The sequence below is a fragment of the Anolis sagrei genome, chromosome 11 (genome assembly GCF_037176765.1).
Source record: "Anolis sagrei isolate rAnoSag1 chromosome 11, rAnoSag1.mat, whole genome shotgun sequence".
Taxonomy (NCBI): Eukaryota; Metazoa; Chordata; class Lepidosauria; order Squamata; family Dactyloidae; genus Anolis; species Anolis sagrei.
Window position 1 is genome coordinate 34421849 of NC_090031.1, and position 17410 is coordinate 34439258.

The following is a 17410-nucleotide window of genomic DNA, read 5'->3' on the forward strand; positions in this document are numbered from 1 at the left end:
CCCTAATTTCCCCAGGGAGTGAGTTCCACAGGTGAGGGGCCACCACCGAGAAGGCCCTGCTCCTCGTCCCCACCAATCTCACTTGGGATAGCGGTGGGGTCGATTGCAGGGCCTCCTCAGATGATCTCAAATTCCGTGGTGGGACGTAGAGGGAGATACGTTCGGACAGATACACTGGACCGGAACCGTACAGGGTTTTGTAGGTCAAAACCAGCACCTTGAATTATGCTCGGAATTGAACCGGCAGCCAGTGGAGCTGACACAGCAGGGGGTGGTGTGCTCCCTGTATGTCGCCCCGGTAAGCAATCTGGCTGCCGCTCGTTGGACCAGTTGAAGTTTCCGAACAGTCTTCAAGGGCAACCCCATGTAGAGTGCGTTGCAGTAGTCTATTCGGGATGTAACAAGAGCGTGGACCACCGTGGCCAGATCACACTTCCCGAGGTACGGGCGCAACTGGTGCACAAGTTGTAATTGCGCAAAAGCTCTCCCGGCCACCGCTGAGACCTGGGGTTCCAGGCTCAGCGATGAATCCAGGATCACTCCCAAGCTGTGAACCTGCGTCTGCATGAATTGTGTCTTGTCATATTTGGATTGCACGGAAGAGTGTTCAAACGAGGCAGGCGGAGGAGTTTGAACATCCACGTTACGAAAATCCACCCCATTAACTTTTCTCTTTCTTTCGTTCTCCTCTTTGCAGCCCTCCGTCTTACCGGAAATCCTTTCCCTACGACAAATCCGACGAGGAGCGGGACATCTTCGACGGCAGCGCTCCCCGGCCCAAGTATTCCTCCCGGAGTTACCTGAGCGACAGCGATTCGGAGAGCAGGCCACCGGCGGAAACCACGGCATAGTCGCTTCTTCTCCTCGTCTTGACCCCATGGACGGATTGACTCCCTAGGCCGGTGCATCCCTGCTCCGTTGTGCCGTTGAGTCGACCTTTTTGCCGTCCTTAGTCCGGCAGACGGGGATGAAAGCCCCAACACGGGAAGGGGGAATTCAGACTCGTTTTGCTTTCCCCGCGGATACCGGGGGAAGCCGGACTCCTCTTCGGGGCTCCATTTGTGTGTGTGTGTGTGTGTGTGTGTGTGTTTGTGGGGGGTGTCTCTCTCTCTCTTTCCCTCCGCAGTGCCTGCCCGTCTTACATCATAACTTATGTCCCTCCCGAGGTCCCAAGGAAAGTGCCGACGACGGCGTTCGAAGCGTTTTAAGTTGAGCCAAAAATATATATGTATGTGTGTGTTTGCGTACACACAGACATTTTTATTCTCCCCCCCCCTCCCCTTTTGGTACATCCCTTCCCCGTGAGCACTTGTACATTCACGTGCGCACGGCCTCGCACGATTATTTCTTGCTTTCGTTTCCTTGCACTTGGTTTTCGGGTCTCCGCACCTCTGCAAATAGTTCACTTTAGATATTTTATTTTTCCTTCCCAAGGAGCATCCCGGAGCAAACGGCCGCCTCTCTTCCACCGGTCTCTTCTCCTTTACTGTCTTTCCTCCACCACAGACACCCCAGTGTTTCTTAGTTTCAGACCTGGATTGTCATGTTAGAGTCATCCACGCTCACTTCCTCGGGTGGAAATAGGAGCATTTCGCTGCATGCCGCTTCTTCCTCGTTACTTTCCTCGTTACTTCTTCTCCCCACACGCCCCATTTCCCTGGCGAGGCGCCCCCCGAAAACCACGTCCTTTGCTAAGTTATGCCAAATCTGGACTCAACAAACCCTGGGCAGAACGAGAAGGGTTAGGAGAAGCGATGGGATATGCAGTACTGCCTTGCTTCCCCCTTCGTCTGCATTTAGGTTTATCCTAGCTCTCTCTCTCTTTCCTGATTATTATTATTATTCTTGTTGTTGTTGTTGTTTTGCACTACTTCTGTTGCACGTTTGGTTTTCTTTCTTTTTTTCTCCCCTTCTTCGTTGCTCTTTCTTTTTCACCCTGTCTGTTGACTTTCCATATGAAAAATAAATGTCCTTTACAGCCGGTAGTAGCCGTCGTTGCCTTTCCTAAGTCCGAACTTTAAGAGATGGAGAGTGTTTTCAGGTCAGGAGCACTGAGGTGCCTGTGGTGGAGGAAACACATAAAACCTAGGATGAAATTGTCCCTTCCCTTGGGTGGTGGACAGGATTGTGTTTGTGGAGGACACTGGCAGGGGTTGCACATGTTCACGGCACTCACTGTAACAATGGGGAGACTAAGAAACACTGGGGTGCCTGTGGTGGAGGAAACACATAAATGAAATTTTATGAATGATGAAATTGTCCCCGTCATTATGAATGATGAAATTGTCCCCGTATGAAGGCCTTCCCTTGGGTGGTGGGCAGGATTGTGTTTGTGGAGGACACTGGCAGGGGTTGCACATGTTCACGGCACTCACTGTAACAATGGGGAGACTAAGAAACACTGGGATGCCTGTGGTGGAGGAAACACATAAATGAAATTTTATGAATGATGAAATTGTCCCCGTCATTATGAATGATGAAATTGTCCCCGTATGAAGGCCTTCCCTTGGGTGGTGGGCAGGATTGTGTTTGTGGAGGACACTGGCAGGGGTTGCACATGTTCACGGCACTCACTGTAACAATGGGGAGACTAAGAAACACTGGGGTGCCTGTGGTGGATGAAACACATAAAATCTAGGATGAAATCGTCCCCCTATGAAAGCCTTCCCTTGGGTTGTGGGCAGGATTGTGTTTGTGGAGGACACTAGGAGGGGTTGTACATGTTCACGGCACTCACTATAACAATGGGGAGACTAAGAAACACTGGGGTGCCTGTGGTGGAGGAAACGCATAAAATATATGTATGTATTTATTTATTTGCCTTGCCTTGTATGTGAAAGACCTATGGTCTAAGCATCGAATAAACTATCTATCAATGAGGAGACTAAGAAACACTGGGGTGCCTGTGGTGGAGGAAACACATAAAATACAAGATGAAATTGGCCATGTATGAAAGCATTCTCTTGGGTGGTGGGAAAGATTGTGTTTGTGGAGGACACTGGCAGGGATTGCACATATTCACAGCACTCACTATAACAATGGGGAGACTAAGAAACACTGGGGTGCCTGTGGTGGAGGAAACACATAAAATCTAGGATGAAATTGTCCCTGTATGAAGGCCTTCCCTTGGGTGGTGGGTATGATTGTGTTTGTGGAGGACACTGGCAGGGGTTATACATGTTCACGGCCCTCACTATAACAATGGGGAGACTAAGAAACACTGGGGTGCCTGTGGTGGAGGGAGAGAGAGAGACAAATAGACAGAATGATAGATAGATAGATAGATAGATAATGTAAACAGACATTGCTTTCCTTTACCCTCCTGTTCCTCTTCTCCTTTATTGTCTTTCCTCCACCATAGGCGATTTCATCCTAGATTTTATGTGTTTCCTCCACCACAGGCATCCCAGTGTTTCTTAGTCTCCCCATTGTTATAGTGAGTGCTGTGAACATGTACAACCCCTCCTAGTGTCCTCCACAAACACAATCCTGCCCACCACCCAAGGGAAGGCTTTCATAGGGGGATGATTTCATCCTAGATTTTATGTGTTTCCTCCACCACAGGCGCCCCAGTGTTTCTTAGTCTCTCCATTGTTATAGTGAGTGCCATGAACATGTACAACCCCTCCTAGTGTCCTCCACAAACACAGTCCTGCCCACCACCCAAGTGAAGGCTTTCATAGGGGGATTATTTCATCTTAGATTATATGTGTTTCCTCCACCACAGGCATCCCAGTGTTTCTTAGTCTCCCCATTGTTATACTGAGTGTGTGAACATGTACAACCCCTGCCAGTGTCCTCCACAAACACAATCCTGCCCACCACCCAAGGGAAGGCTTTCATTCAGGGACAATTTCATCTTAGATTTTATGTGTTTCCTCCACCACAGACATCCCAGTGTTTCTTAGTCTCCCCATTGTTATAGTGAGTGCCATGAACATGTGCAACCCCTGCCAGTGTCCTCCACAAACACAGTCCTGCCCACCACCCAAGGGAAGGCTTTCATTCAGGGACAATTTCATCTTAGATTTTATGTGTTTCCTCCACCACAGACATCCCAGTGTTTCTTAGTCTCCCCATTGTTATAGTGAGTGCCATGAACATGTGCAACCCCTGCCAGTGTCCTCCACAAACACAGTCCTGCCCACCACCCAAGGGAAGGCTTTCATTCAGGGACAATTTCATCTTAGATTTTATGTGTTTCCTCCACCACAGACATCCCAGTGTTTCTTAGTCTCCCCATTGTTATAGTGAGTGCCATGAACATGTGCAACCCCTGCCAGTGTCCTCCACAAACACAGTCCTGCCCACCACCCAAGGGAAGGCTTTCATTCAGGGACAATTTCATCTTAGATTTTATGTGTTTCCTCCACCACAGACATCCCAGTGTTTCTTAGTCTCCCCATTGTTATAGTGAGTGCCATGAACATGTGCAACCCCTGCCAGTGTCCTCCACAAACACAGTCCTGCCCACCACCCAAGGGAAGGCTTTCATAGGGGGATTTTTTCATCCTAGATTTTATGTGTTTCCTCCACCACAGGCATCCCAGTGTTTCTTAGTCTCTCCATTGTTATACTGAGTGCGTGAACATGCACAACCCCTCCTAGTGTCCTCCACAAACACAATCCTGCCCACTACCTAAGGGCTTTTATATGGGAATGATTTCATCCTAGATTTTATGTGTTTCCTCCACCACAGGCACCCCAGTGTTTCTTAGTGTCCCCATTGTTATACTGAGTGCCGTGAACATGTACAACCCCTGTCAATGTTCTCCACATACACAATCCTGCCCATCACCCAAGGGGAGGCTTTCATAGGGGGACGATTTCATCCTAGATTTTATGTTTCCTCCACCACAGGCACCCCAGTGTTAGTCTCCCCATTGTTATAGTAAGTGCCATGAACATGTACAACCCCTGCCAGTGTCATCCATCTAAGGGAAGTCTTTCAAAGGGAGATGATTTCATCCTAGATTTTATGTGTTTCCTCCACCACAGGCACCCCAGTGTTTCTTAGTCTCTCCATTGTTATACTGAGTGTGTGAACATGTACAACTCCTGCCAGTGTCATCCACCCAAGGGAAGGCTTTCATAGAGGGACGATTTCATCCTAGATTTTATGTGTTTCCTCCACCCAGGCACCCCAGTGTTTCTTTGTCTCCCCATTGTTATAGTGAGTCCCATGAACATGTGCAACCCCTGCCAGTGTCCTCCACAAACACAATCCTGCCCACCACCCAAGGGAAGGCTTTCATAGGGGGACGATTTCATCCTAGATTTTATGTGTTTCCTCCACCACAGGCATCCCAGTGTTTCTTAGTCTCCCCATTGTTCTACTGAGTGCCATGAACATGTGCAACCCCTACCAGTGTCCTCCACAAACACAATCCTGCCCACCACCCAAGGAAAGGCTTTTATACAGGGACAATTTCATCCTAGATTTTATGTGTTTCCTCCACCACAGACACCCAGAACCCCCACACTTAAAAAGCCTGGTTGGGGAAAAATCTGGGTGTTGACATTTCAAGACTGAATCAGAACGGAGACTCACTCACTTTACGTCCTTGTATCCTCCATATCCACACAGGTCAGTCTCCCGGCCCTTTTTTAGAATGCCTCTGAGCATGTGCAGAAGATAAAGCAGAGCAGGCAGAGCAAGGAAGAAGAAGGCATGCCAATCTCAGGTTAGAGCCAGCCTTTCCTCTCCTGGGATTCTGATTAGTAGATTTGGGAAGTCAACGTTTGAATCCTCCCCTGATCTTGGAGCACCGTTTGTGACCAACTGGGGATGCTGGGAGTTGTAGTCTTCGGTGCCCAAGAGGCTTTGTTTGTGGTATGTTCGAAGCGTGGAGGAGGGGGCCCCTCGGAAGCCACAAATTCTGCCTTGTTGGGAACAGATGGTGCGGGGCCGTGGCGCCTGGGAGCCGTGGGCGCTCTCCACCTGCTCAGTGGCTGCGCGGAAGCGTAATCCGCTCGGTGACGGCGGCAATGTGTCGGGAACACAACAATGGCTTTGCCAGGAAAACGTCATTCGGCCTACTCTTCTTCGGAGGCAGAGAGAAAGCACTTCTCAGAATCATAGAAAGCGCATGGACCATGTAGTCCTGCCTATTTTTTCCATGCCGTGAAAGCACAGTCAAAGCATCCCCGATAGATGGCCAGCCTGCCTCTGTTTCAAAGACTCCAAGGAAGGGAACTACTTAGATGAAGGGCTAGAAGGCAGGATCATCAAGTTTGCAGACAGGACCAAATTGGGAGGGAGAGCCAATACTCCAGAGGACAGGAGCAGGATTCAAAACGATCTTGACAGATTAGAGAGATGAATGGTCAAAGCTAGCAAAATGAAGTTCAACAGGGACAAATGCAAGATACTCCACTTTGGCAGGAAAAACGAAATGCAAAGATACAGAATGGGGGACGATGAGGCCTGGCTCGAGAGCAGTACGTGTGAAAAAGATCTTGGAGTCCTCGTGGACAACAAGTTAAACATGAGCCAACAATGTGATGTGGCGGCAAAAAAGGCCAATGGGATTTTGGCCTGCATCAAGAGGAGCCTAGTGTCTAGATCTAGGGAAGTCATGCTCCCCATGCTCTATTCTGCTTTGGTTAGACCACACCTGGAATATTGTGTCCAATTCTGGGCACCACAATTCAAGAGAGATATTGACAAGCTGGAATGTGTCCAGAGGAGGGCGACTAAAATGATAAAAGGTCTGGAGAACAAGCCCTATGAGGAGCGGCTAAAGGAGCTGGGCATGTTTAGCCTGAAGAAGAGAAGGCTGAGAGGGGATATGATAGCCATGTATAAATATGTGAGAGGAAGCCACAGGGAGGAGGAGGGAGCAAGCTTCCTTTCTGCTTCCCTGGAGACTAGGACGCAAGGGAACAATGGCTTCAAACTACAAAAGAGATTCCATCTGAACATGAGGAAGAACTTCCTGACCGTGAGAGCCGTTCAGCCGTGGAACTCTCTGCCCCGGAGTGTGGTGGAGGCTCCTTCTTTGGAAGCTTTTAAACAGAGGCTGGATGGCCATCTGTCAGGGGTGATTTGAATGCAATATTCCTGCTTCTTGGCAGAATGGGGTTGGACTGGATGATGGCCCAGGAGGTCTCTTCCAACTCTTTGATTCTATGATTCTATGATTCTAAGATAAACAACAAGATCAGTCTGGCGATGTTGACAATATATTTTAAACAATGTAAATGGTTTGAACACACCGAATAAAAGGAAACTAATATTCAATTCATTTAAAAGGGGGAATTATGATTTTATCGTACTCCAGGAAACCCGTATATCACAGAGACAAAGTTCATACCTAACGCAGACTCAATTAGGTAAAGAATTTCATTCACTAGCTCCACACATACACACAAAAAAGAGGGGTAGTGATCTATGGGAGCCGTGGGCGCTCTCCACCTGCTCAGTGGCTGCGCGGAAGCGTAATCCGCTCAGTGACGGCGGCAATGTGTCGGGAACACAACAATGGCTTGGCCAGGGAAACGTCATTCGGCCTCCTCTTCTTCGGAGGCAGAGAGAAAGCACTTCTGAGAATCATAGAAAGCGCATGGACCATGTAGTCCTACCTATTTTTTCCATGTTGTGAAAGCAGTCAAAGCATCCCCAATAGATGGCCATCCAGCCTCTGTTTCAAAGACTCCAAGGAAGGGAACTACAGATCAAGATAAACAACAAGATCAGGATGGCGAAGTTGACAATATATTTTAAACAATGTAAATGGTTTGAACGCACCGAATAAAAGGAAACTAATATTCAATTCATTAAAAAGGGGGAATTATGATTTTATCGTACTCCAGAAACCCATATATCACAGAGACAAAGTTCATACCTAATGCAGACTCAATTAGGTAAAGAATTTCATTCACTAGCTCCACACACACATAAAAAAAAGGGGTAGTGATCTATGAGAGTTGTGTGCGCTCTCCACCTGCTTAGTGGCTGCGCGAAAGCGTAATCCGCTCAAGAGTGACGACGGCAACATGTCGGGAACACAACAATGGCTTGGCCAGGAAAACGTCATTCAGCCTCCTTTTCTTCGGAGGCAGAGAGAAAGCACTTCTCAGAATCATAGAAAGCGCATGGACCATGTAGTCCTGCCTATTTTTTCCATGCCGTGAAAGCACAGTCAAAGCATCCCCGATAGATGGCCAGCCTGCCTCTGTTTCAAAGACTCCAAGGAAGGGAACTACTTAGATGAAGGGCTAGAAGGCAGGATCATCAAGTTTGCAGGCGACACCAAATTGGGAGGGATAGCCAATACTCCAGAGGACAGGAGCAGGATTCAAAACGATCTTGACAGATTAGAGAGATGAATGGTCAAAGCTAGCAAAATGAAGTTCAACAGGGACAAATGCAAGATACTCCACTTTGGCAGGAAAAACGAAATGCAAAGATACAGAATGGGGGACGATGAGGCCTGGCTCGAGAGCAGTACGTGTGAAAAAGATCTTGGAGTCCTCGTGGACAACAAGTTAAACATGAGCCAACAATGTGATGTGGCGGCAAAAAAGACCAATGGGATTTTGGCCTGCATCAAGAGGAGCATAGTGTCTAGATCTAGGGAAGTCATGCTCCCCATGCTCTCTTCTGCTTTGGTTAGACCACACCTGGAATATTGTGTCCAATTCTGGGCACCACAATTCAAGAGAGATATTGACAAGCTGGAATGTGTCCAGAGGAGAACGACTAAAATGATAAAAGGTCTGGAGAACAAGCCCTATGAGGAGCGGCTTAAGGAGCTGGGCATGTTTAGCCTGAAGAAGAGAAGGCTGAGAGGAGATATGAGAGCCATGAATAAATATGTGAGAGGAAGCCACAGGGAGGAGGAGGGAGCAAGCTTGTTTTCTGCTTTCCTGGAGACTAGGACGCAATGGAACAATGGCTTCAAACTACAAGAGAGGAGATTCCATCTGAACATGAGGAAGAACTTCCTGACTGTGAGAGCCGTTCAGCAGTGGAACTCTCTGCCCCGGAGTGTGGTGGAGGCTCCTTCTTTGGAAGCTTTGAAACAGAGGCTGGATGGCCATCTGTCAGGGGTGCTTTGAATGCAATATTCCTGCTTCTTGGCAGAATGGGGTTGGACTGGATGATTGCCCATCAGGTCTCTTCCAACTCTTTGATTCTAGGATTCTATGATTCTAAGATAAACAACAAGATCAGGATTGCGAAGTTGACAATATATTTTAACAATGTAAATGGTTTGAACACACCGAATAAAAGGAAACTAATATTCAATTCATTTAAAAAGGGGGAATTATGATTTTATCGTACTCCAGAAACCCATATATCACAGAGACAAAGTTCATACCTAATGCAGACTCAATTAGGTAAAGAATTTCATTCCCTAGCTCCACACACACACACACAAAAAAGAGGGGTAGTGATCTATGGGAGCCGTGGATGCTCTCCACCTGCTCAGTGGCTGCGCGAAAGCGTAATCCGCTCAAGAGTGGCGGCAGCGGTGACGGCGGAAACGTGTCGGAAACACAATAATGGCTTGGCCAGGAAAACGTCATTCGGCCTCCTCTTCTTCGGAGGCAGAGAGAAAGCACTTCTCATAGAACCATAGACTTGGAAGAGAGTGCATGGAGCATCTACTCCTACCTACTTTTTCCATGTCGTGAAAGCACAATCAAAGCAACCCCAATAGATGGCCATCCAGCCTCTGTTTCAAAGACTCCAAGGAAGGGAACTACAGATCAAGATAAACAACAAGATCAGGATGGCGAAGTTGACAATATATTTTAAACAATGTAAATGGTTTGAACACACCGAATAAAAGGAAACTAATACTCAATTCATTTAAAAAGGGGAATTATGATTTTATCGTACTCCAGAAACCCATATATCACAGAGACAAAGTTCATACCTAACACAGACTCAATTGGGTAAAGAATTTCATTCACTAGCTCCACACACACACACACAAAAGAGGGGTAGTGATCTATGGGAGCCGTGGACGCTCTCCACCTGCTCAAGAGTGGTGGCATCGGTGACAGCGGCAATGTGTCAGGAACACAACAATGGCTTGGCCAGGAAAACGTCATTCGGCCTTCTCTTCTTCGGAGGCAGAGAGAAAGCACTTCTCATAGAACCATAGACTTGGAAGAGAGCGCATGGACCATCTACTCCTACCTACTTTTTCCATGTCGTGGAAGCACAGTCAAAGCATCCCCGATAGATGGCCATCCAGCCTCTTTTTCAAAGACTCCAAGGAAGGAAATTCCACCAGACTCCCAAGGCAGAGAGTTTCACTGTTGAACAACTTCGATGTGGTCAGGAAGTCCTTCCTAATGTTCAGGTGGGATCTCCGTTTCTGTATTTTGAACCCATTGCTCCAAGTCTAGGACAGCAGGAAGCAGGCCCGCTCCCTCTTCCTTAGGACAGATGTTCAGATATTTATACATGGCTCTCATATCTCCTCTCAACCTTCTCTTCTGCAGAATAAACATCCCCAGCTCTTTAAGACGCTCCTCATAGGGATGATTCATGGTCTCCAGATCTTTGGTCATTTTAGTCACCCTGCTCTGGACACCTTTTAGCTTAGGGACTATGTCAGGGCCAGCAGAAGTATCACGGAAGCACTGAATAATGGACTCTGGAGTCACCAGTAAAAAGCAGGTTTCAGCTTTACTTGAGCAGTTCCAAAAACACAACATTCATTATGAACAGACAGACATGAAGAAGACAGAACTAACGAGATAGGCATGAAAGCAAAACGACAGCCGGCAAGGAGTTATCTTGGACACTCCCTAATTCTGCACACAGCAAGAACTCAGGGTCACATTCTCACAGCTAGTTACTTGGCTGTTTTTAACCCTTCTGTGCAAACATACATCCTGGCAATACAATTCTATTACGATCACTATTCTTCTACATAAAATTACATTTAAACATACTTCATACATGAAATACACACTGACAGTCTGTCCATCTATCTATCTATCTATCTATCTATCTATCTATCTATCCACACAATAAAAGTGTAAATATGTATGTGTGTACATGGCTGGGGTGCCCAATTTCACAGACGGTTTCCTGCCTCCACAAAGAGCTATGATCCCCACCTATGAGGAGCCACCAAAGGCCTTCCCTCCAATGGCGTGGCAGTTTATAGTGAGTGCCGTGAACATGTACAGCCCCTGCCAGTGTCATCCACAAACACAACCCTGCCTACCACCCAAGGGAAGGCTTTCATACAGGGAATGATTTCATCCTAGATTATATGTGTTCCCTCCACCACAGGCATCCCAGTGTTTCTTAGTCTCTCCATTGTTATAGTAAGTACCGTAAACATGTGCAATCCCTGCCAGTGTCATCCACAAACACAATCCTGCCCACCACCCAAGGGAAGGCTTTCATTCAGGGACAATTCCATCGTAGATTTTATGTGTTTCCTCCACCACAGGCATCCCAGTGTTTCTTAGTCTCCCCATTGTTATACTGAGTGCTGTGAACTTGTGCAACCCTTGTCAGTGTCCACACAAACACAATCCTGTCTACCACCCAAGGGAAGGCTTTCATTCAGGGACAATTCCATCGTAGCTTTTATGTGTTTCCTCCACCACAGGAATCCCAGTGTTTCTTAGTCTCCCTATTGTCATACTGAGTGCTGTGAACATGTACAGCCCCTGCCAGTGTCCTCCACAAACACAATCCTGCCCACCACCCAAGGGAAGGTTTTCATAGGGGATGATTTCATGCTAGATTTTATGTGTTTCCTCCACCACAGGCATCCCAGTGTTTCTTAGTCTCCCCATTGTTATAGTGAGTACTGTGAACATGTACAGCCCCCTGCCAGTGTCATCCACAAACACAATCTTGCCTACCACCCAAGGGAAGGTTTTCATAGGGGGACGATTTCATCCTAGATTTTATGTGTTTCCTCCACCACAGGCACCCCAGTGTTTCTTAGTCTCTCCATTGTTATACTGAGTGCTGTGAACTTGTGCAACCCTTGTCAGTGTCCACACAAACACAATCCTGTCTACCACCCAAGGGAAAGCTTTCATTCAGGGACAATTCCATCGTAGCTTTTATGTGTTTCCTCCACCACAGGAATCCCAGTGTTTCTTAGTCTCCCTATTGTCATACTGAGTGCTGTGAACATGTACAACCCCTGCCAGTGTCCTCCACAAACACAATCCTGCCCACCACCCAAGGGAAGGCTTTCATAGGGGATGATTCCATTGTAGATTTTATGTGTTTCCTCCACCACAGGCATCCCAGTGTTTCTTAGCCTCTCCATTGTTATAGTGAGTACCGTAAACATGTACAACCCCTGCGAGTGTCCTCCACAAACACAATCTTGTCCACCACCCAATGGAAGGTTTTCATAGGGGATGATTTCATGCTAGATTATATGTGTTTCCTCCACCACAGGCACCATGACTTCCCCTCAATCTAGACACTAGGCCCCTTTTGATGCATCCCAAAATCCCATTGGCTTTTTTAGCTGCTGCATCACACTCTTGGCTCATGTTCCATCAAGACTCCGAACTTTATAAGATCCAGACTTTAGTTGGAACTTGAAGGAAGCCGCTTTCAAATGTGCCCAGTTTGGAAGGGAATAAATTCAGCGGAAGTTTTTGAAGTTTAGACTGAAATCCGGAAGGGATGCGTCATCTGATTGAGACTGGAATTATGAATCTGGGAACCGACACTCTTTGGGGAGAGGCAATTTTCCCCCCATATGTGTGCCAAAAAAGCTCGGAAAATCGGCTTTTCCAGGCGTGCGGCTCTCCTCGTAGCCCGTTTCCCTTCTCCGCTTTGGGCGAGAATAGCAGCAGCTGTTTCGGAGCTGTCGCCATCGTTATTTACTAATTGAAAAATGCAATGTTTTGAGACCGAGGAACCGAGCGAAGAACATGGTTAATTGGCCCCAAACCGACCTGAGTTTTGCATTGAAACCGGGCTCTCTTCCTCTCCAAAGGCAAAACGGAGCAGAAGGCTTGAGAGCCTCCATCACAACAAGAAGGGGCTTGGGGCCTATTTGGGAGCCTTCTAGGAATGATTGATTACCTGAGGATCATTGGAAAGGGTTACCTTGAGATCATCTAGTCCAGTGGTTCTCCACCTTCCTAATGCCGCAACCCCTTAATCCAGTCCCTCATGTGGTGGTGACCCCCAACCATAATAGTTTTCGTTGCTACTTCATAACAGTCATTTTACTACTGTTATACATCATAATGTAAATATCAGATATGCAAGATGTATTTTCATTCACTGGACCAAACTGGGCACAAATACCCAATGCAAACACATTGGGGGAGGATTGATTTTGTAATTTGGGAGTTGTAGTTGCTGGGATTTATAGTTCACCTATAATCAAAGAGCATTCTGAACTCCACCAGCGATGGATTTGAACCTAGTTTGCCACACAGAACTCCCATGACCAACGATAAACACTGGAAGGGTTTGGTGGGCATTGACCTTGAGTTTGGGAGTTGTAGTTCACCTGTTTCCAGAGAACACTGTGGACTCATGCGATGTTGGATCTGGACCAAACTTGGCACAAGTACTCAATATGTGTAAATGTGAACACTGGTGGAGCCTGGGGAAAATAGACCTTGACTTTTGGGAGTTGTAGTTGCTGGGATTTATAGTTCACCTATAATCAAAGAGCATTCTGAACTCCACCAGCGATGGATTTGAACCTAGTTTGCCACACAGAACTCCCATGACCAACGATAAACACTGGAAGGGTTTGGTGGGCATTGACCTTGAGTTTGGGAGTTGTAGTTCACCTATATCCAGAGAGCACTGTGGACTCACGCAATGGTGGATCTGCACCAAACTTGGCACAAGTACTCAATATATGTAAATGCGAACACTGGTGGAGTCTGGGGAAAATAGACCTTGATTTTTGGGAGTTGTAGTTGCTGGGATTTATAGTTCACTACAATCAAAGAACATTCTGAACTCCAAACGATAGAATTGGCTCAAACTTCCCACATGGAATCCCCATGACCATCAGAAAATACTGTGTTTTCTGATGGTCTTTGGCAACCCCTCTGACACCCATCGCGACCCCCTCAGGGGTCCCAACCCCCAGGTTGAGAAACACCGATCTAGTCCCACATTTTCCGATGAAAACCTCAAAACAAGATGTATGTGTCTCCATCCAACAATACTTACTTTGAGGGATTTCTCCTAGCGTTTGATTGGATTGTTCTTCTTACACAGTGCAGGAATCTATCTTCTGGAGCAGCAGACGAATGTGTCTCTAATGAGCCTTAGCAGCTGCTATTACTATTACTATTATTATTATTATTATTATTATTATTATTAGAAACACAACAAGATGAGTCAACAGCAAACAAGATCACTCTGCTGGCTGTTGTATTGGATCACACTTCTGACACTTAGAATCATAGAATCAAAGAGTTGGAAGAGACCTCATGGGTCATCCAGTCCAACCCCCTGCCAAGAAGCAGGAATATTGCATTCAAATCACTTCTCAAGTTGTAGTTATTTTTATTATTACTAGTAGTAGTATCACTTTTACGTTTATTACAATCATCTCACACAAGCGACTTGCCTGCTACAAAACAGGAGCTTTTTTGTTGAGTTTCAGGGCAAGAGAAGCAGATGACAAAAACAGAATGGTCTGCCTCAGGGGAGCGTGCTTGCTCCATCCATGTTTGACATTGACACAAATGACCAGCCACTACCAGAAGGGACAGAGAGTTTCATCTATGCTGACGATTGCGCCATCACCACTCAAGCAGGGAGCATTGAAATGGTTGAACATAAGCTCTCCAAACCTTTAGGTGCTCGTACTGCCTATTACAGAGAAAGCAGCTGATTTCTAATCCATCTAAATTTAATCTATGCTGACGATTGAGCCATCACCACCCAAACAGGGAGCTTTGAAATGGTGGAACAGAAGCTCTCCAAAGCTCTCCAAAGCTGGCAAGAACGCAGTAGACTCTTTGCTGCTTTTAAGCTCTGGGTACTGCCAGTCACTTCTCCTGAGAAAAAATTATAATATCACAAAGGATGACCACCTCACCCAGTTTATATGAAATCTGCTGTGAAACAGGAGCTTTTTTGTTGAGTTCCACGGCCAGAGAAGCAGATGACGAAAGAGGAAGAATGGCCTGCCTCAGGGTAGCGTGCTTGCTCCATCCATGTTTAACATTTACAGAGATGACCAGCCACGGCCAGAAGGGACAGAGAGTTTCATCTATGCTGATGATTGTGCCATCACCACCCAAGCAGGGAGCTTTGAAATGGTTGAACAGAAGCTCTCCAAAGCTTGAGGTACTCTTACTGCCTATGACAGGGAAGACCATCTGATCCCTAATCCATCTAAAACACAGATGTGTGCTTTTCATGTTAAGAACAGACAAGTATCTTGAGTTTTGAGGATTATTACCTGGGAAGGAATCCCACTAGAGCATTGCAGCACACCAAAACATCTGGGCGACACTCTGGACTGTGCTCTGACTTACAAGGAGCACTGCTTGGCTATCAAGCAAAAAGTGGGTGCTAGGAATAACATCATATGAAAGCTGACTGGTACAACCTGGGGTTCACAACCAGACACAGTGAAGGCATCTGCCCTTGAGCTTTGGTACTCTGCTGCTGAGTACACACTCCCAGTGTGGAATACATCTCACCATGTTAAAACAGTGGATGTGGCTCTGAATGAGACATGCCGCATTATCACGGGGTGTCTGTGCCTTACACCACTGGAGAAATTACACTGCTTAGCCGGTATTGCACCACCTGACATCCGCCGGGAAGTAGCAGCCAATAGTGAAAGGACCAAGGCAGAGACATCTCCAGCTCATCCCTTGTTTGGGTATCAGCCGGCATGTCAACGACTTAAATCAAGAAATAGGTTTCTAAGATCTACAGAGATACTCACAGGAACACCTCAGCAAGCAAGAGTCCAAAAGTGGCAGGCTCAAACCCAGAACCTCAACCCATGGCTGATACCAAATGAGAGACTCTCTCCTGGGCACACAGAAGACTGGGCAATTTGGAGGGTGCTGAAGAGGCACCCTTGATTACTGGACCCTTGATTGCTGTGTCTTGAACCAGAACCCTAGAGTTGAAAGAGGCTCTTAGAGGCCATCTAGTCCAACCTCCAAGCCTCCAGAAACAGCCTAATTTGGAAGATGTCCATTGAAAGAGGCCCCAGTGTCTGAAATCTACCCATTATACCTGGTTCTAGTCTCTTGAACTGCAAGCGGATTGATGTCAAGTGTCCAAACATGTGCCCCGTATGTAGATTTAAGGTCACACCATATGTCTTTTTGCATATGTTGAAAGGGGTGCCATGACCGTCCTCTTCCCTCGCCGCTGATGCGGGAGGAGGCGCCTGCTTTATGCAAATGAGCCCCCTGTCCCATTACCATAACGTTGAATAATTAATGCGAAGTGCCGGAGGGCTCCCGCTCCTTCGCCACACCTCATCTGCATATTTATTAAGGCCCATAAATGATTCAGGCCCCTTCCCCGACGGCCTTCCGACACGTTGACCTCATTCACCCCCTCGCCTTCCTCAAGAATATCCTTTTACACGGATACTTAAAAGACCCATCCCAGTGTCCTTTTCTTCCGTTTCTGACCTACTAATTTTGCTCGAAATGTGGGGCTGGAGAGAGATGGAGATGGAAAGCTATTCCCGGGTGACCCAGAGAAATCCTCTCTCAGCCCTTCAAAGTATGCCAGGATCCACGGTTTCTCCATCTGCACAAAATCCAGGAATGTTGCACCCCAGGAATAGCCAAATATCACAAGAACAGCTTAAGTCCACAAGCACAAGGTAGACTTCGTAAAAACCCGATCATGAATACAACAACAGGAACGTAGAAACTTCCAGGATACTTGAATCCAAAACCAAAGGCTTCACTTGGAATAAGAACCAAAGAACTCAGGCCTAGCTTCTCACTTGAACGCTACGTTGCCTGAACTAACTCTCCAAGCTTAAGTCCACAAGCACAAGGTAAACTTCGTAAAAACCCGATCATGAATACAACGACAGGAACGTAGAAACTTCCAGAATACTTGAATCCAAAACCCAAAGGCTCGACTTGGAACAAGAACCAGAGAACTCAAACCTAGCTTCTCACTTGAATGCTACGTTGCCTGAACTAACTCTCCAAGCTTAAGTCCACAAGCACAAGGTAGACATCGTAAAAACCTGATCATGAATACAACAACAGGAACGTAGAAACTTCCAGAATACTTGAATCCAAAACCCAAAGGCTTGACTTGGAACAAGAACCAGAGAACTCAGGCCTAGCTTCTCACTTGAATGCTACGTTGCGTGAACGAACTCTCCAAGCTTAAGTCCACAAGCACAAGGTAGACTTCATAAAAACCCGATCATGAATACAACAACAGGAACGTAGAAACTTCCAGAATACTTGAATCCAA

General features: G+C 46.8%; 1 protein-coding gene across 5 annotated transcripts in view; it reads left to right on the forward strand.

The window, feature by feature from the left end:
* Positions 1–1985, forward strand: part of MYO18A (myosin XVIIIA) — a 264342-nt gene extending 262357 nt beyond the window's left edge. For 4 of the 5 annotated variants that reach the window (XM_067472196.1, XM_067472197.1, XM_067472198.1 and 1 more), the window contains one exon: positions 698–1985. In XM_067472196.1, the coding sequence (XP_067328297.1) occupies positions 698–851 (154 nt within the window). In that variant the 3' untranslated portion in view covers positions 852–1985. The remainder of the gene's footprint in view (positions 1–697) is intronic. The other variant, XM_067472195.1, reaches the window with a different exon arrangement.
* Positions 1986–17410: the final 15425 nt, after the last annotated feature.